Genomic DNA, 16,306 nt, shown 5'->3' on the forward strand with positions numbered 1-16,306 from the left:
CCGAATATTCTTTTCAACGCAAAGCAATGCTACTTTTATATATTGTAGGTGCTCAGGGAATTTTTGTTTAATTTAAATCTGTTTTATAAAATAAAATTAATTTTCACCATCAATATATAGTACAGTAGCTTCTTTTACACCTATGGTTACTCTGCCAAATAGTATGTTAACCAGAACTTAGTTTTGTTATGTATGTGTAGCTTGTAGTTAGATAAAAAGCTGAGTTCAATAATCAATTAAACCTTTTAAATGGATTAAATAACAGTAATACATAGAGTGAATTGATCACTTTACCAGAAGCAACCATGAGGAAGAACATAAATACATATATAAGTCTATATAGAATATATACAGAGCAGTGAAATACATGCACAGTATGTAATTTGGAAAGGCAGCTACAAGCAGGCGGGTGATCAGGAAGCTGCATCTTTGAGGGAGAGCTCTGAAGGGAAAGGTGTGCATCCCAGACTAGGGGGACAGCCAAGACAGTGGTGAGGGAAGGAGGATGGGAATGCTGCAGTTAATAGAGAGAAGGCCAGTTGGCCGGCTTACAGGGGACAGGAGGAGCGCCATCCAGTGAGGTGGAGGGTGAGGGCCAGCTTAGGAAGGCCTTCTAAAAATGAACAGAGAAATCAGTCTTTGAACCTAGAGGTCTTAGAGACCCTGGTGACTGGACATGCACTGAAAGTCACTTTGGCAGTCGGGCAGTGATGGACTGAAGTGGGCAGAGCCTTGAGTCCAGGAGACCAAGGAAGAGTCTGTTACAGTAATCTAGATGAGAGAGAAAAAGGACCTGACTGAGATGGTGCTGGGTGACAAGAGCACAGGTGTGAAGGGAGCAACAGCAAGATATCGGGTGAAGGTCCAGGGTAACACTGGGGTCATGGATCTGGGAGATTGGAAATGTGGCGGTGCCTTCCGCAATAATAGAAAAGTCTGATGATGGCAACTTGGGGAGAAGATAATAAGTGCACTTTTGGACTTAGTGAGTGTGAATTATCTGTTAGAAATCCATTTGGAAATATCTAAGAGATGTTGGTGATATGGGAGTCAAAGGAGAAAGAATAGGACTGGATATATAGATTTGGGCATCATGGAGATGATACTTAAACCTCTAGCAGAGAATATAGAGAAAGAAGAGAAGATGATCCACAAAGGAGGACCCTTCAGGAACAACCACAGTCAAGATGTTGAATTTAATTGATATGATGCATGATCAGCCAACAAAGGATATTGAAAAGGGAGCTGTCAGATAAGAAAGCCAATTTCACAAAATCCCCCAAAGTAGATCATATTCAGAAGCAGAGAGTGAATAACAATGTCATTATGCAGCAGACAAGTTGAGAAAGATGTATTTATTTTTATATTTATATTCCTAGATCCTAGCTCAGTGTTTTGCATATAATAGGTGCTTAATAATATACAGTGATTTGAATTATATTGAACTTTCATGTCCTCGACAGATATTATACTTGAAGAGTTGAACTTAATATTACTTTTTCATCTAAAGAATGTTTTTCTGAGGTTTTTATGTTCATAATTAAACTTTAAAAATGCTTTACTGTTTCACATGCTTACCACACATCTCATTTGATATAAATTGATAGGGCTAGAAAGGACCAACGCATGTTCTATAAATATAGGAAGCCCAGTTGCCTCATTTTACAGATGAAGATACTAAAGTCCAGAGGGTTTAAGTTACAAAAGAGTGTCCTTGTTCAAGGACATACAAGTAATTGGGGGAAGGCAGTGGCAGAAGAGTAAAGGCTGCACATTGTCCTGTTGAGCAGATGGTTTTCTGATTCACCAAGATAACATGTAGTTTTCACTATGGTGAAGACTAGTGTTTCTTGTACTATACCATACCATGTGCTGTTGCTTCAAACATGAGAAGTTGCATTAATAAAATAACTTTAGACATCTCAGGGTATCATAGCACTTGAAGAGAAGAAGCTAAATTTTTTTTAATTTCTCAATAATATTTTATTTTTCCAATTGCATGTAAAGATAGTTTTCAACATTGACTTTTGGAAGATTTTGAGTTCCAAATATTTTTTCCATCCCTTCCCCCTTCCCAAGGCAGCAAGCAATCTGATATAGGTTATATATGTACAGTCATTTAAAATATATTTCCATATTAGTCGTGTCATGAGAAAAAAATCAGAACAAAAGGGAAAAAAATAGAAAAAAGTGAAAATACTATGCTTTGATCTACATTCAGTCTTCATAATTCTCTTTATGGATGCAGATGGCATTTTCCATACCAAATTTATTGAAATTATTTTAGGATTACCTCATTACTGATTAGAGCTAAGTCTATCATTGATCTTCACATAATCTTGCTGATACTGTGTACAGTGTTCTCTTGTCACTCAGCATTAGTTCTTTCCAGGCTTTTCTGAAATTTGCCTGTTCACCATTTCTTAGAGAACAATAATATTCCATTTACCTTCATATACCATAACTTATTCAGCCATTCCCCAACTGATGGACATCCATTCAGTTTCCAATTCCTTGTTGTGACAAAAAAGGCTGCCACATTTTTGCACATGTGGGTCCTTTTTCCTCTTTTATGATCTCTTTGGGATATAAGCCCAGTTATGACACTGCTAAATCAAAGGGTATGCATGGTTTTATAACCCTTTGGGTACAGTTCCAAATTGCTCTCCAGAATGACTCGGTTACTTCACAACTCCACCAGCAATGCATTAGTGTTCCAGTTTTCCCACACCCCCTTCTTATTCAGCATTATTTTTCCTTGTCATCTTAACTAATTTGATAGGTGTGAGGTAGTGTCTCAGAGTTATTTTAATTTGCATTTCTCTAATCAATAATTTAGAGTATTTCTTCATATATGGCTTTAAATTTAGAAGAGGCTAATCTTGTGAAATAATCCATCTCTTTGTATTACAGATAATCGTCTTCCCATATATTCCATTCAGATTTTCTTGTATTGGATTTTTGTAAAGTTCTGGTGCCACCTGTAATCTTCATTTAAATTAAACTCTGGTCAAATTCAATTGCTTAATCTAATTTGGAAATTGAATCTTACAAAAATATTGAGCATTTACTTTGTCCTATTTACTAAGCACTAAGGGAAATTTATGTAACTAATGTGTTCTTTTTATTTTGTATCACTATCATTTTGGCAATGTTTAGATAGTTTAGACTTTTAAGGTTTTTAGGTTTTAAGCTTATTTGGTAGTTGTACACTTTATTTTTTCAAGTTATACTATTAAATATTAATGTTAGCTTATAATGACCAATGATTTTTTTTTTTTTTTTTTTTTTGCTTTCTAGAGATCACTTGTCTTCTGAAGGAGCAGTTTTCGTACTTTCAAATAAGGTACTAAAATGAAATTTTCTTTGAATGTACATATGTCCTGTAGAATGACAAACTTATTTTCACACTTGAATAAATATATTTGTAGGTGGCAAGTAGAAGAGGCATTGTGGTATAATGAACAAGGCTTTGGAGCTGGGCACATGATAGACACAGCACCTGACCCTGTGTGAGACAGTACATCCATCCTACCATGCTCTTGACCTCTATTAAAGATAATAAATTGCAGAGAACTAGCTTTGATAGAAGGAATTCTCTCACCAAGGAATTCTCTGTTTCCTACCTTCTTAAACTGTGGGTCACAACCCCATATGGTATCTTGTACCAGAATATGGAGGTTGTAAAATTATGATTTATTATCAGTGATTGATTTATATACCTATTTATGTACCTATATATGCCCAGGTAAAAAATTCTTGGATGAAAAGGAATCAGGGGTGTGAAAAAGTTTTAAGAAATCCTTTCTATATTAATAAAATCACAGGTCCCTATTCCTATAAAAGGTATTTATAGCAAGTTCATAATGTGTTTTTAAAGAATTGCCTACAAAGTGAATGAATCAGAGATGCCTTCCATTGGAGTAAAAAAAAAAAAAATCATTGTGGACTGAGCATACAATCTAATGGATTTCCTCTAGAGGAAAAAAATTTCCTTTTCTAGAAGCAAAAATTCAGTGAAGTAACAGATCCAATAATACAGAAAGATTTAAAGTCTTGTAGCTATGATTCTCCTGCTACAAATAAAATCCCAGACTAAAAAAGTTTACATCTTGAAGTTAAGAGAAAGACCTTCAATAATTGAAATGCACTTGTTCCAGTGAGTAGATGGTTTCTTAGTGAGGAAGGCTTAGTAACAACTCAAAAATCCTTTATATCCATTTGAATTGTAAATTGTGAAACATGAGTTCTAGTTATAACTTTGCTATTTAGAAGTTTGTGGCACATCATTTAACTTTTCTGGGTTCAGCCTTACTCATTTTTAAAATGAGAAAGTTGAGAGATGATTTCTAATGCCACATGCAGCCTTAAAATTCTGATTCTTTTACCTTTAGAATCTCCTTTCCACTATTGCTATTTATTGAATTAAAAAAAAAAAAAACATAAAACCTGGTAATTCTGCTACACAGGTAAACAGAAAGGCAACATGGTATAAATGTATCATTTGGGAAATGATTGGATGCTAATTAATTGCTACTTTATTTTTCCCTCTAGCAACCAAAGATCAATAAATCTGATTGTGTGACTGAAATTCAAAACAAGCCACAGTCTGGGAATAAAGTAAAGAAAAAAACTTCAAGGTATATATATTTTGAAATATTACTTTCATTTTCTAGTTTTCAAAACTTAGCAATATTATCAGTGTGAATAATTGAACTTTCTGAACTTTGTATCTTGTTTTATTCAGTTATGTATGATTCCACGTGACATTGGGTTTTCTTTGTAGATATTGAAATGATTTGCCATTTCCTTCTCTATTGGATTAAGGAAAACTGAAGTTAAGTGATTTGTTCAGGGTCACATAATAAATATTTATCTGAAGCTTGATTTGAAGTCAGGTCTTCTTGAATCCAGGCCCAGGGCTCTTATCTACTGAGCCAACTTGCTTCCTCCTTCTGCATAACTACTTTTACTTTTTATGTGTAATTTTACATGTGTATTATACTCATTTTCATAGATTTAAAATATTGGAATGATAGGATTGTTGTGATCATAAGTGAAATTACTATGTTTCTTATTATTATTAATTTAAAGTAAACTGGCTTCTTAGAACTGGAACTAGAATAAGTCCTTGACCCCACCTTTTAGCATACTGCCTCACAGTAATCACTCAACAAAATTCTTTAATTCATTCTCAACGAATCTTTTCCCCATTGTATTGTTATCCTTTCCACATTGTTGGGGGTTAGGAGCATGGTACTTCTTTGATGTTTTCTAGATCTAGAAAATCTGTGTAAATTTTTTGGGGCCTTCATACCAAAGTAATAGTCTCAGTTTTTTTCTTTTTTTTTTTATGAAGATTTTATGAAGAGGTACTGTAAACACCTTATTATAAAATTTGGGTCATAGGCTATATTATATAATACTATACATAAATTTTATACATTTCTGAATTTCTAAACTTTTTCTGTGTCATCTGCTGACCTTTGTGTTTCATCCATGGCTTTGATAAAACTCCCCCAAATTCTCATTTAATTTCTTATGCCAACCTGTGATATATTGAAACCATAACAGGGAAAATTATGATATGGAAGGGATAACTATAATAGGTTTCATCAATTTTAGGTGCTAAATAAAAGCACTGTAAATCATTCTAGTCATTTGAGAGTATGATCTGACATGAAACAATATTAATGACTCAGAGCATTTTTCATGACATTGATATCTTTGATTTCTTTTGAAAAGTGCCTGTTAATTAAAAGTATCCATTTTATCTCCTGTGATGCTCTTTGTGTCATGTTTGGTGTGAAATCTTCCCACAAGGTGTGACACAGAGCCAGGAGTAAGAGTCAACATATGCTTCTCTCCAGTGTCACTTCTCAACTATTCCCTGGAAACCATTATTCAGCAACCTCTCTTGATTGCTATCATCTCCCTTTCTCCACATTTCTCTCTCTCTTTTCTTGATTTCTTCAAGACCTGGAAGATCTGATTTTCCTCTCTACCACAACCTCTGTCATCTTTTTTTTTTTTAAACATAAACAATTGGTATTTCTTGTTTTTATATTACCTTCATATCCAGTGATGTCCTTTCTTCTTCTCCTACTCAGTGATCTTTATTTTGTAGCACAGATTGTAAAAGAAGAGAAGAAGTTATATTTTCTCATCTTTTTTTTCTGCAAAAAAAGAGAAGGTGCATTTCCTCACCTCTTCTCCAGGAGCAAGTTGCATGATTAGATTAATACAGAATTTAGCTTCTTTCTTTGTTCTTTCCATTTACATTGATATAATCATTGTTTTTAGTGTTTTCCTGGTTCATGCTGTGTCAATTATATGTCTTCTCATGACTCTAAATTCTTCACATTTATTGTGTAATAATAATCTATCACACATGGGTACTACAATTTATTTAGCTATTCTATACTTTATAGGGAGCTACTTTGTATTTCCAATTATTGGCTCACACAAGAAGATGCTATGAGTATTTTGGTATGCATGGGACTGTACTCGCTGCATTTGACCTTCTTGAGTCTATCTCTGGCATTATCTTCAGAATGGGTCCCATCCCCTGTACGTTTACTCTTCAAGGGGTCTTCATACCTGAGAGCTTGACATCTTCCCAGTGTTTCCCCACCAAGATCTTCAAATTCAAAATTCCCTCTGTGATCATCATTTCCTATCTTTTCCTCTCACCTGCTGTCCCATGTCTTGAGCCTGCCCTTAATCCACAAGAACACCTCAGTTCCCTCCTATCCCTTTATGCTCTCCCAGCTCCTCATGCCCCGCTTCCTCATAGTCTTGATGATATCACTAGCCAGTGAGACCTTGCCCTGCACTCTCAAGTTTGGCTTGTTCCTTCTTCTCATTCTTCTGCTCCATCATGGGCACCTTTACTACTACTAACTCCCACTGCTGGTGGGAGTTAAACTGGGTTGGGTGGATCGACTACAAAGCCCTACTCTCCCCCTCCAGGAAACCTTATCACCATATACTTACATACCCTTTTATTCGTTTCATTAAGTCCTAGTCTCACTTCTCAAAATGTCTCATTCACACCTTTTCCTTTCTCCCCAAATCTTACCCATTAATCATTCTCTCTCTGTCTCTCTCTCTCTTCTCTCTCTCTTTCTTCTCTCTCTCTCTCTCTCTCTCTCTCTCTCTCTCTCTCTCTCTTCTCTCTCTCTCTCTCTCTCTCTCTCTCTCTCTCTCTCTCTCCTCTCTCTGTCTCTCATTCTCTCTCTCTTCTCTCTCTCTCTGTCTCTCTGTCTCTGGCTCTCTCTGGCTCTCTCCTCTCTCTGTCTCTGAAACTCTCCTCCTCCTCTCCCCCTTTCTCTCTCTCTCTCTCTCTCTCTCTCTCTCTCTCTCTCTCTCTGTGTGTGTGTGTGTGTGTGTGTGTGTGTGTGTGTGTGTGTGTGTTGGGGATACATTTAGGAACAGGAGGATGGGAACAGAATCACTTTTTCTCATTGCAAACCACTGGGATCCTCAGCTGCTCTTTTCTCTCTGCCTCCCTGCCATCTGTTGCTGTTTCAGATAAGCTCCTCTTCTCAGCCTCCAACAAGTCTCCTGCTTCTCTATTGAATTGAAGTTTTTAGACATCCAACTCGGGTCTTTCACCTCATCTTTTTTGGACTCAGGTCCATAGGCATCCAGCCAGCCTGAGGAGCTCTTAGGCTTCTGTATTTGCATTGTTATTTTCCTCCCCTACCTCAGTTGCTCGTACAGGAATAGTTTATTTTTTTTGAGCAAAGGTGGAAAAAAAAGGCTTTCAACTCCCATTCTGCCCATGACCATGCAAATCACAATGGGAATTTCATCTGGGAAGACCTGAAGAAGCTGGGAAGGATTGGTGACATTTGTCTGGTTTTCTTGTTAGTTTTCCCTAAGAACAAAAGAAAACAAAACCTTCAGTGTTCTTCTGCATGATGGGGTCCTTGGTCCCCGGTAGCTAAGAAGTCCAAGACTCAAACTAAACTGCAGAAGATGCTGACCAAGCTGTAAGCGCTCCACACTCTGGAGACCCCGCTGGGATTGTCTTGCTCTTAAATAGGCCTGTTGTTCCTTGTGGAATTCCTTGCATTGACACAATTGTCGCGACCTCCACACTTACTGTATACAGTCAGAAGGCCAAGGTGTAATGTCAATCCCCAAGCTATTTTTCTCCTGTGAAACTTCTTTGTGGGTTTATTAGGAACCACCTGCCTTATGGCAGCAGGTTCTCCACTGTCACACTGGCTTCTAAGGTTAATGGCTTGTTAATGGTTGTTAAAGCCTAACACTCCTATTGGAACTTAAGTCATGACTGGCTTAGTAATAAAATTTTTGCCTCTTGATTTGGAGATGGTTTAAGCCTACTAATTCTTTCTTTTTTTTTTTTTTTTTGAGGCAATTGGGGTTAAGTTACTTGCCTAGGGTCACACAGCTAGGAAATGTTAAGTGTCTGAGTCCAGATTTGAAGTCAGGTGACCCCTATCCACTGTGCCACCTAGCTGCCCTCTACTAATTCTTTTTTGAGGCATTTTGAGATGCCAGCTGGGAACCCCAGTATATTTCTGGGATCAAACCTCCATACTCCATCATTTGGTTGTCCTATATGGGGAGAGTTCTCAATATATTTTAAAATATATTTGTTTTCTGTACCCCTCTACTCTTTATCATTTTGTGGCCCTGTACAGGGAGATTTTGACTGCACCTCATCATGTCCTTTATGAATTGAAAAGTTCCTTGTCAATTTCCTTTTTCGAATTAAAGAGTTATCAGGTTTTTAGAATTTACTTTATAATTTATAATATTTATAATTTTAGAAAAACTATTTATTTGAAAGTTGCTTTGGTATTTAAAAGTTGTTCTATTATTTTAGCCAGAGGAACTGGGAATTATTTTAGTCAGAGGAACTGGGTTCAAATGCTACTTCTGATGATTGTTTATTTGTGTGACCTTGGGCAGGAAATTTAATCTCTTTTGGTCTCAATTTTCCCAACTGTAAAATGGGAGTGTTGGATTAGATAACCAGTGAGATCTCTTCTAGTTCTTATGCTATGATCCTATGAATAGTTTTTCATTGAAATATTTCTACTTTTTCTGAGTTTTCAGATAAAAATTAGTTTTTCAGACTTAGTTCTTTAGCTTGAGTTTTAAGGGGATATGATTTTTTTAAAAATTGGAACAAAAAATTTCACCAAAAAACTACTTCAGGATTAAATTAAGTACTGTTATATCTCTTCCACAATTTTTTGAAAGATCCTTTGACACAGAAACTAACAAAGTGGAGTTATTCGGTTCTGTAAAGTATGGTGCATAAGCTCCTATAGCACTTTTCTAGAGCCAAGTAAGATGAAAAGTAATGGGTTAAATTTAGAACATGAATTCAAGGCTTCTTTAGAAGCAGAGTCATTACTTAGCTTGCTAAGAACTAGTTCAAGGTCCTGTGATTCATAAACACTAAAACAACTAATAAGACATTTTGTTACGTTACATAACTCGTGTATGAAAGTATTTCTAGAAATAATCATACTTCATATTGTATATTTTTGATTTTTGAGTATTTTAATGATGTCATACAGTTAAGAAAAACAATAACCTTTTATGCTTTTTATTTTAGTGTAAAATTGAAACGTGCTAATATTCAAATTGCCAATGATGTTGCAGTCCCAGAGGACTTCAAAGACTTTTCACTTACAAACACAATTAATAGAATTGAAGGAAAATTAGATGAAGGAGATTTATCTGATGGCATAGACGATGAGATTTTTCCTGGTCTCAGCGAAGACATTGGAACAGGTAGACTTTCATTAGCGTAGATTTTAGAGTGTGTGTATGTCTATTCATGTCACAACTACAATGTTGAATAAATCTTTGGAGAAAATCAATTTTCTGGAATTTTTAAAATGTTATACTGTACTTGGTACTTAGTAGGTACTTAATAAATATTTCTTGATTAATTGATGTTTCTTAAAAGGATGTTAAAGTGTAATAAAATAGTTAAAATACATTTAAAGTAACCATTCAAAAAGATTTTTACCCTCTGATTTTTTTTCTCATGGTAAATACATTAATTGTATGGTTATTCTTCATCTTATATAAAATACCTAACTAGGGACTATTGGCATATTATTGTTGAATAATGTAGTGATTTAAATTTCTACTATTTGTGTACTATAATAATGATCTTGGTAAATCATTAAAAACTAATATTAATTTTAGCTAATTTAAAAATAATATTCATTATTCTAAGAGCTAATCTACAGTGTTTGCTTAAGATATCTCAAATTAAAATGGCATTCTGAGTTCAGGTTTCAATTTGTATTTATTCTATACTTTGAATTAAAATTTTTAATTATCAAGATTTTACATTTTCTTCCTTACACTCTTTATTCCTTCCACTCCTCTGGGAAAAGAAAAAAAAAAATCTTCTAAGAAATTTACATAAGCTTACAAAATAAATCCCCATATTGGCCATATCTAAAAATGTGTGTCATTCTGCATATTTAGTCCATCATCTCTCTTATCAGGAGTTACTTAGCATAGTGTGTTATGTTCCTTTGAATGATGGTTAGTCATTTCATTGATCAGTTAATCTTCAAAAAAGTCTTTTTTACAATATTTATACAGTATAACTTATTATTCTGGGCGAGGTCATTTCACTGTTTTATTGTTTTTAACAACCAACATTTTATACCTTTTTTTACAAATGAAGTTCAGTTTAGTTTTCGTCCACATTGATTGTCTATAAGCTTTTGAAAGTGATAATAGGCACAAATAACCAATGTATACAGCTTGTTTGGTGAATCTTCATTCTCATTGCTTTTTCTGGACAAATGCATTTGGATGCAGTATGAGACATTGCTTGTTCCTTTGGTGTCAGTATAGATAGGTGTCAGTGCTTCCATCTGGAGTTACCATTTCTTTCATGGCAAATTTGTAGATTTCCTTTAGAGCCTGAGAAGCTCGCTTTTAAGCCTACTCCGTGAATCTGATTGTGATGAATGGTGATGGTTTACTCTCTGGTCACCACCTCATTAATGGCAGGATGTTCCTCCTTTTTTTCCTCCACCTCTGTTTGCAGGAACTATCCTGCCCAGGACCAAATTGGAAAGGAATCATTTTACTTTTTATACAAGTTTTCCCATATTTCTTAAAAAACAAGCTTCACTTCTTCACTTCTTACTGCCCAATAGTATTCCATTACATTTATATACCATAATTTATTTGGCCATTCATTAATTGATGGACTCTCCATTAGTTTCCAGTTCTTTGTCAATACAAAAAGAGCTGCTACAAATACTTTTGTTGTTATCAGACTTTTATTTCTTTGACTTCTTTGGGATATAGTGGAATTATTATTGGTGGAATCACAGGGTCAAAGGATATGCACAGTTTAATAACTTTTTTGTTATAGTTCCAAATTGCTTTTCAGAAGGGTTGTTCCAATTTAGAACTTCACCAACAATGTATTGATGTGCCTGTTTTCCTCTAAAAATTTTCATTTTCCTCTTTTGTCAGTTTTGCCAACCCTGATGGAAATGAGATAAATCTCAGAGTTGCTTTGATTTGCTTTCCTCTTAATAATGATTTGGAGCATTTTTTCATATTGCTGTATCAAGAGTTTGGCTTTCTTAGAAAATTGCCTGTTCTTTAAACATTTATTATTTGGCAAATGACTCTTGGTCTTATAATTTTGAATTTGTTCTCTAATTATATTGGAAACAAGATTCTCATCAGAAAAACTTGCTGCACATACTTTTTGTTCAACCATTTATTTGTTTCCCTTATAATTTTAGCTATATTTTTTTAAATGAAAAAAATTAAAAACAGTTGTATGTAATAAATTTTCTATTTCCATGTCTATCATCATCTTTTATCTATTGGGCATGAATTATCTTTATATCCATAGATCTAAAAGTAATTTCTTCTGTGTTCCTCTAATTTATTTAGGATGTGAATTTTTATATCTAGGTCACATATCAATTTGGATCTTATTTTTGGCATATAGTATAAGATATTGGTCTAAACCTAATTTCTGCCAGTCTACTGTCCAGTTTTCCCAGTAGTTTTTATCAGATAGTGAGAGTTCTTACTCACATTGCTGAGTTCTTTGGGTTCATCAAACACTAGGTTTCTAGGTTGGTTTGTTTTGGTATGTTATATAAATAAAATATTCACTTTCAAAGGCATGTAACTTCAAAGCTCAGAGGTTTGCTGAAGATGAAAAAATTTAAGGTAAGGAAAGTGGACTGTCTAGTGAGAGAATGGATATATGGTAGGAAGTCCCAACGATTGAAAAGTATTAAATATCACTATTTAAATTCACAGAGGCCCAGATCAGATTTTTAAAGGCAAAACTCCGTGTTATGCAGGAAGAATTGGATAGTCTTGTATATGATTGCAATAAAAAGGTAAGCAGTTGTATACTCTTGAAGAGAATAATTTATATGTAAATGATGGGGTCCATGTATGTAAAAATATACTTTCTTTAAATATTTATCAAGTTTATTTTTATACATTTTCTAGTCCTTAAACTATAAGTAAATTTTGGGATTAATATTATACAAGATTGCAAATTGTGAAATTTGAATATGTTGAATTTGAATATATTAAAAATATTTCATTCTGAGATTTTTAGTGTCATTTCATAGAAGTAAAGCATTTTTCTAGTTTGGTAACTCAAATTAAATTTAAATTAAATTAAAATTATATATATAAAGTTTGACTTGAAAAAAGTTTTTAAAATATAAATATTGATAGCTTTCTATTTTTTAGGAAATATTTATAAATATCACACAGTATTACATCAAATTCTTTTTTGTAAATAGTATATTAAATTTGTTTTTTATGTACACTAATATATAGTTATTTAACTATAGGAGGATGAAGTAAGAAATTTAAAAGCCTCTCTTAAAGATATTAATGAAGATCGTGTTAGAATGGAGCGAACAATCAATATTCAGCAATCTCAGATTGAAAAATATAAAACTCTTTCAGAGGAAGCAAACAAAAAATGTGATGGATTTCAGCAACAGCTGACTGCAGTAGAAAAGGTAATAATTTTGTATTCTTTGTTTAAGGGCAAAGATAGTCTAAAATCATTAAATATTCATACTTTTATAGACAGCAGGTTTTGTTGTATAGTTATTTGTTCACTCAATATTTACTTAGGACTCTTCCATATGGTGGCAAGAGATAGATAAAAATAGAAGGGTTACTATGGTAGGGTGGCTCATGAGAATGGTAATTGTTAAAGATAATTTTTTAAAAAACTTTTAATATTAACATGAAAGTAATAAAAAAAAAAAAGATGAGGTATGTCACAAATTTAGGGAGTCCTGCAGTTAGTTATACATAGCACCTAAAGTTCATAGTAAACATAATCCAGATTGTATTGTATTAGGTGTCATGTTACCTTCTTTATACTAACTTTTGGTGTGCTTAAACAATATTTATTTTCTTCTTGAACAATATTTTCTTTAACTGTCCTAATCTTACATAATTATTTTTTACCTTTTTAGTAAAATTTAATAAGACAGTTCACATATCATCAAGACAGCTCAGCAAAGACCTGAAAATGCAAAGAATGTTATTAAATCTCTATTTCTCAGCAGTGGGCATTTTTATGACTGTATTCCATGTCTGGAATGTTCTCTCTCCTCATCTTTTAACTACTAGATTCCTTGGCTTCCTTTAAGTCCCAAATGAAATTCTGTCTTCTTCAGAAAACCTTTCCCAACTCCTTATAATTCTAGTGCCTTTCCTGTTAATTATTTCCTATTTTTCTTGTATGTAGCTTCTCATTTGTGCATATCTGTTTGCTGCTTGTTGTTTTCCCCGTTAGTTTGTAAGCTCTTGGAGTGCAGGGACTGTTTTTTGACTCTTTTTTGTATCCTCATCATTTAGCACAGAGCCTTAGCACATAGTAGGCCTTTAATAAATGTTTATTGACTAAATGATTTTAGAAAAGGTAGCATGGAATAATGGATGGAGTGCTAGATTTAGTTAAGACCTGGATTCAAATTTTGCCTGACAATGACTAGTTGTATAACAATGGGGAAATCACTTAACTTCTTTGACAGAAGCTTAAGTTCTAAAGAAGTTGTCTGTGTTAATGGTGAGAGTTCCTACACCATTGACATCATGTGTCCTTGATGTGGACATTGTATTATAATATACTTTGCTACCAATTTTAATTATATCTGCTCTTCACTTACATAGCCTCAAAACTTGTCTTTTCTTTTTTAATTCCAGTACCATAAGTTTATTCCATAAGTCACCTAACTGGTCTCCCTGCTTTCAGCATTTCTTTTCAAATCTTACATCATTCACCATAAAAAGAATAGTATTCTAAAAGCTCAGTGGTAGCATTCTAAAGTTAAATAGTAACATTTACAAGTTTAAAAGCTTTTAGTGATTTCTTTTTATCAGATAAAAGTCTAAATGACTTAACATTCATCTGCAGATATTACATAGTAGAAAGAGCCCTGGATTTGGAGTTAAAACACTTGGGTTCAGATATTGCCATGGGAAAATCATTGAAACTTTCTGGACCTCCTTTCTGCAACATGAAAACTGGATGGGTTGAAGTCCTTCTAGCTCTTCATCTTACTGCTCCTTTGCCTTTTCCTTTGGCCAAACCAAATATTTTGCCATTTCCAAACACTCATCCTGCCTCCTTTTTTCTCCATTATCAATTCCTGGAATGCTTTCTCCCATAGAATTAATGCTTCCCTCCTCCATGTTAGCTTTCTTTGATTCTCCTCATCTTGAAGATGAGGTACTTTTGCACTGAACACAATCAACTTAATATTATATTTGTTTGTGTTTTATCTCTTCTGGTAGATTGCAAGTTGCCTGTGGGCAGGGGTTGTGTTTTATTTGTTTTTTGTATTCCCTTCTCTCTAAAAATCCTACTCTGATGCCTCCTAATAGTGTAAAGATGATCTTGGGATCTCATATTCTTAGCTAATAGAGTAAAAGTTTAAGCAAGGTCTTATTAAATTGGAAAATGAAGTCATGACAGAATGTATACATTTTGGTTGATAACCAGTTTACATAACTTTGTAGGTTCACAATGTTATTGATTAAGAGCTGGAAGGGCCTTCTTAGTCCAACATTCTCATTTCACAGACAAGGAAACTGAATCCCAAGGAGTTTAAGTAGATTAAAGCCTAAGGTCAGACAGGAGGTCAATGGTTAAATTTGAACCCAAGTCTTCTGACTCTGACATCAAGGCTCTTTCCAACATACCATGTGCTACCTGGGAGGGTTGGTCTCTAGGTGATAATTTTTTTTTTTGCCTAAAAGGATTCATGAAGACTTCCTTTTTAAAGTGTAGAGGGAATAATCATACTGGTAAGATCATATGTGTTTGTGAAGAATTACATAAATTTGTACACCTTGGTGCATAGTATCCAGTTCATATCATGGGTTATGTAAATGCATTTGAATGAATGAGTGAAATGTATAAACTCTTTTAGATAAGTTATTTATTCTTTATGAAATTAGAATATAAGCCACTGTTTTCAAACTGAACTATGTATTTCTAAGGATCCACTTATATTTATACTCATTGCATTAACATCTCTAATTACTTATGTCCCATCTCTAAACATTACAAAAACTTCAGATAAAAAAATACACTGGCAAAATGAAATAAGCACACTTTTTAAAAATTCTGTTTATTTTTTATTATCATAATATTTTTTCCAAATACATGCAAAGATAATTTTCAACATTCACCTTTGCAAAACCTTGTATACCAAAATTTTCTCCTTCTTTTCTTTTCTCCCCCTCCCTAAAATAGCAAGTGATGTAATAATATAGGTTAAACATATGTAATTTTTCTAAACATATTTCTATATTCACCATACTATAAAAAATCAGATCAAAAGTGAAAAAAAAAGCCAAGCAAACAAACAACGACAACAACAATAAAGGTGGAAATGCTATGTTGTGATCCACACTCAGTTCCCCCAGTCCTCTCTCTGGATGCAGATGGCTCTTTCCATCATAAAATCATTGGAAATGGCCTGAATCATCTTATTGTTGAAAAGAGCCACATCCATCAGAATTGATCATCGTGTAATCTTGCTATTCCTGGGTAAAATGATCTTCTGGTTCACTCATTTCACTTAGCATCAGTGCATGTAAGTCTTTCCAGGCCTTTCTGAAAGCATCCTGCTGGTTGTTTCTTATAGAACAATAATATTCCATAACATTCATATATCATAACTTATTCAGCCATTCTCTAGCTGATGGGCATCCACTCAGTTTTCAGTTTCTTGCCACTACAAAAAGAACTACTACAAACATTTAT

At 33.9% G+C, this 16,306-nt stretch overlaps 1 protein-coding gene and 1 pseudogene across 1 annotated transcript in view; one reads left to right on the forward strand and one right to left on the reverse strand.

The window, feature by feature from the left end:
* Positions 1-16,306, forward strand: part of TEX9 (testis expressed 9) — a 52,762-nt gene that overhangs the window by 16,442 nt on the left and 20,014 nt on the right. Inside the window, exons 5-9 of the mRNA XM_003755719.3 lie at positions 3,301-3,346; positions 4,555-4,640; positions 9,602-9,780; positions 12,313-12,395; positions 12,864-13,037. Coding sequence (XP_003755767.1) covers positions 3,301-3,346; positions 4,555-4,640; positions 9,602-9,780; positions 12,313-12,395; positions 12,864-13,037 — 568 coding nt within the window. The remainder of the gene's footprint in view (positions 1-3,300; positions 3,347-4,554; positions 4,641-9,601; positions 9,781-12,312; positions 12,396-12,863; positions 13,038-16,306) is intronic.
* Positions 10,703-12,104, reverse strand: LOC105749609 (annotated as a pseudogene).

This window comes from Sarcophilus harrisii, chromosome 2, assembly GCF_902635505.1.
Source record: "Sarcophilus harrisii chromosome 2, mSarHar1.11, whole genome shotgun sequence".
Lineage (NCBI taxonomy): Eukaryota > Metazoa > Chordata > Mammalia > Dasyuromorphia > Dasyuridae > Sarcophilus > Sarcophilus harrisii.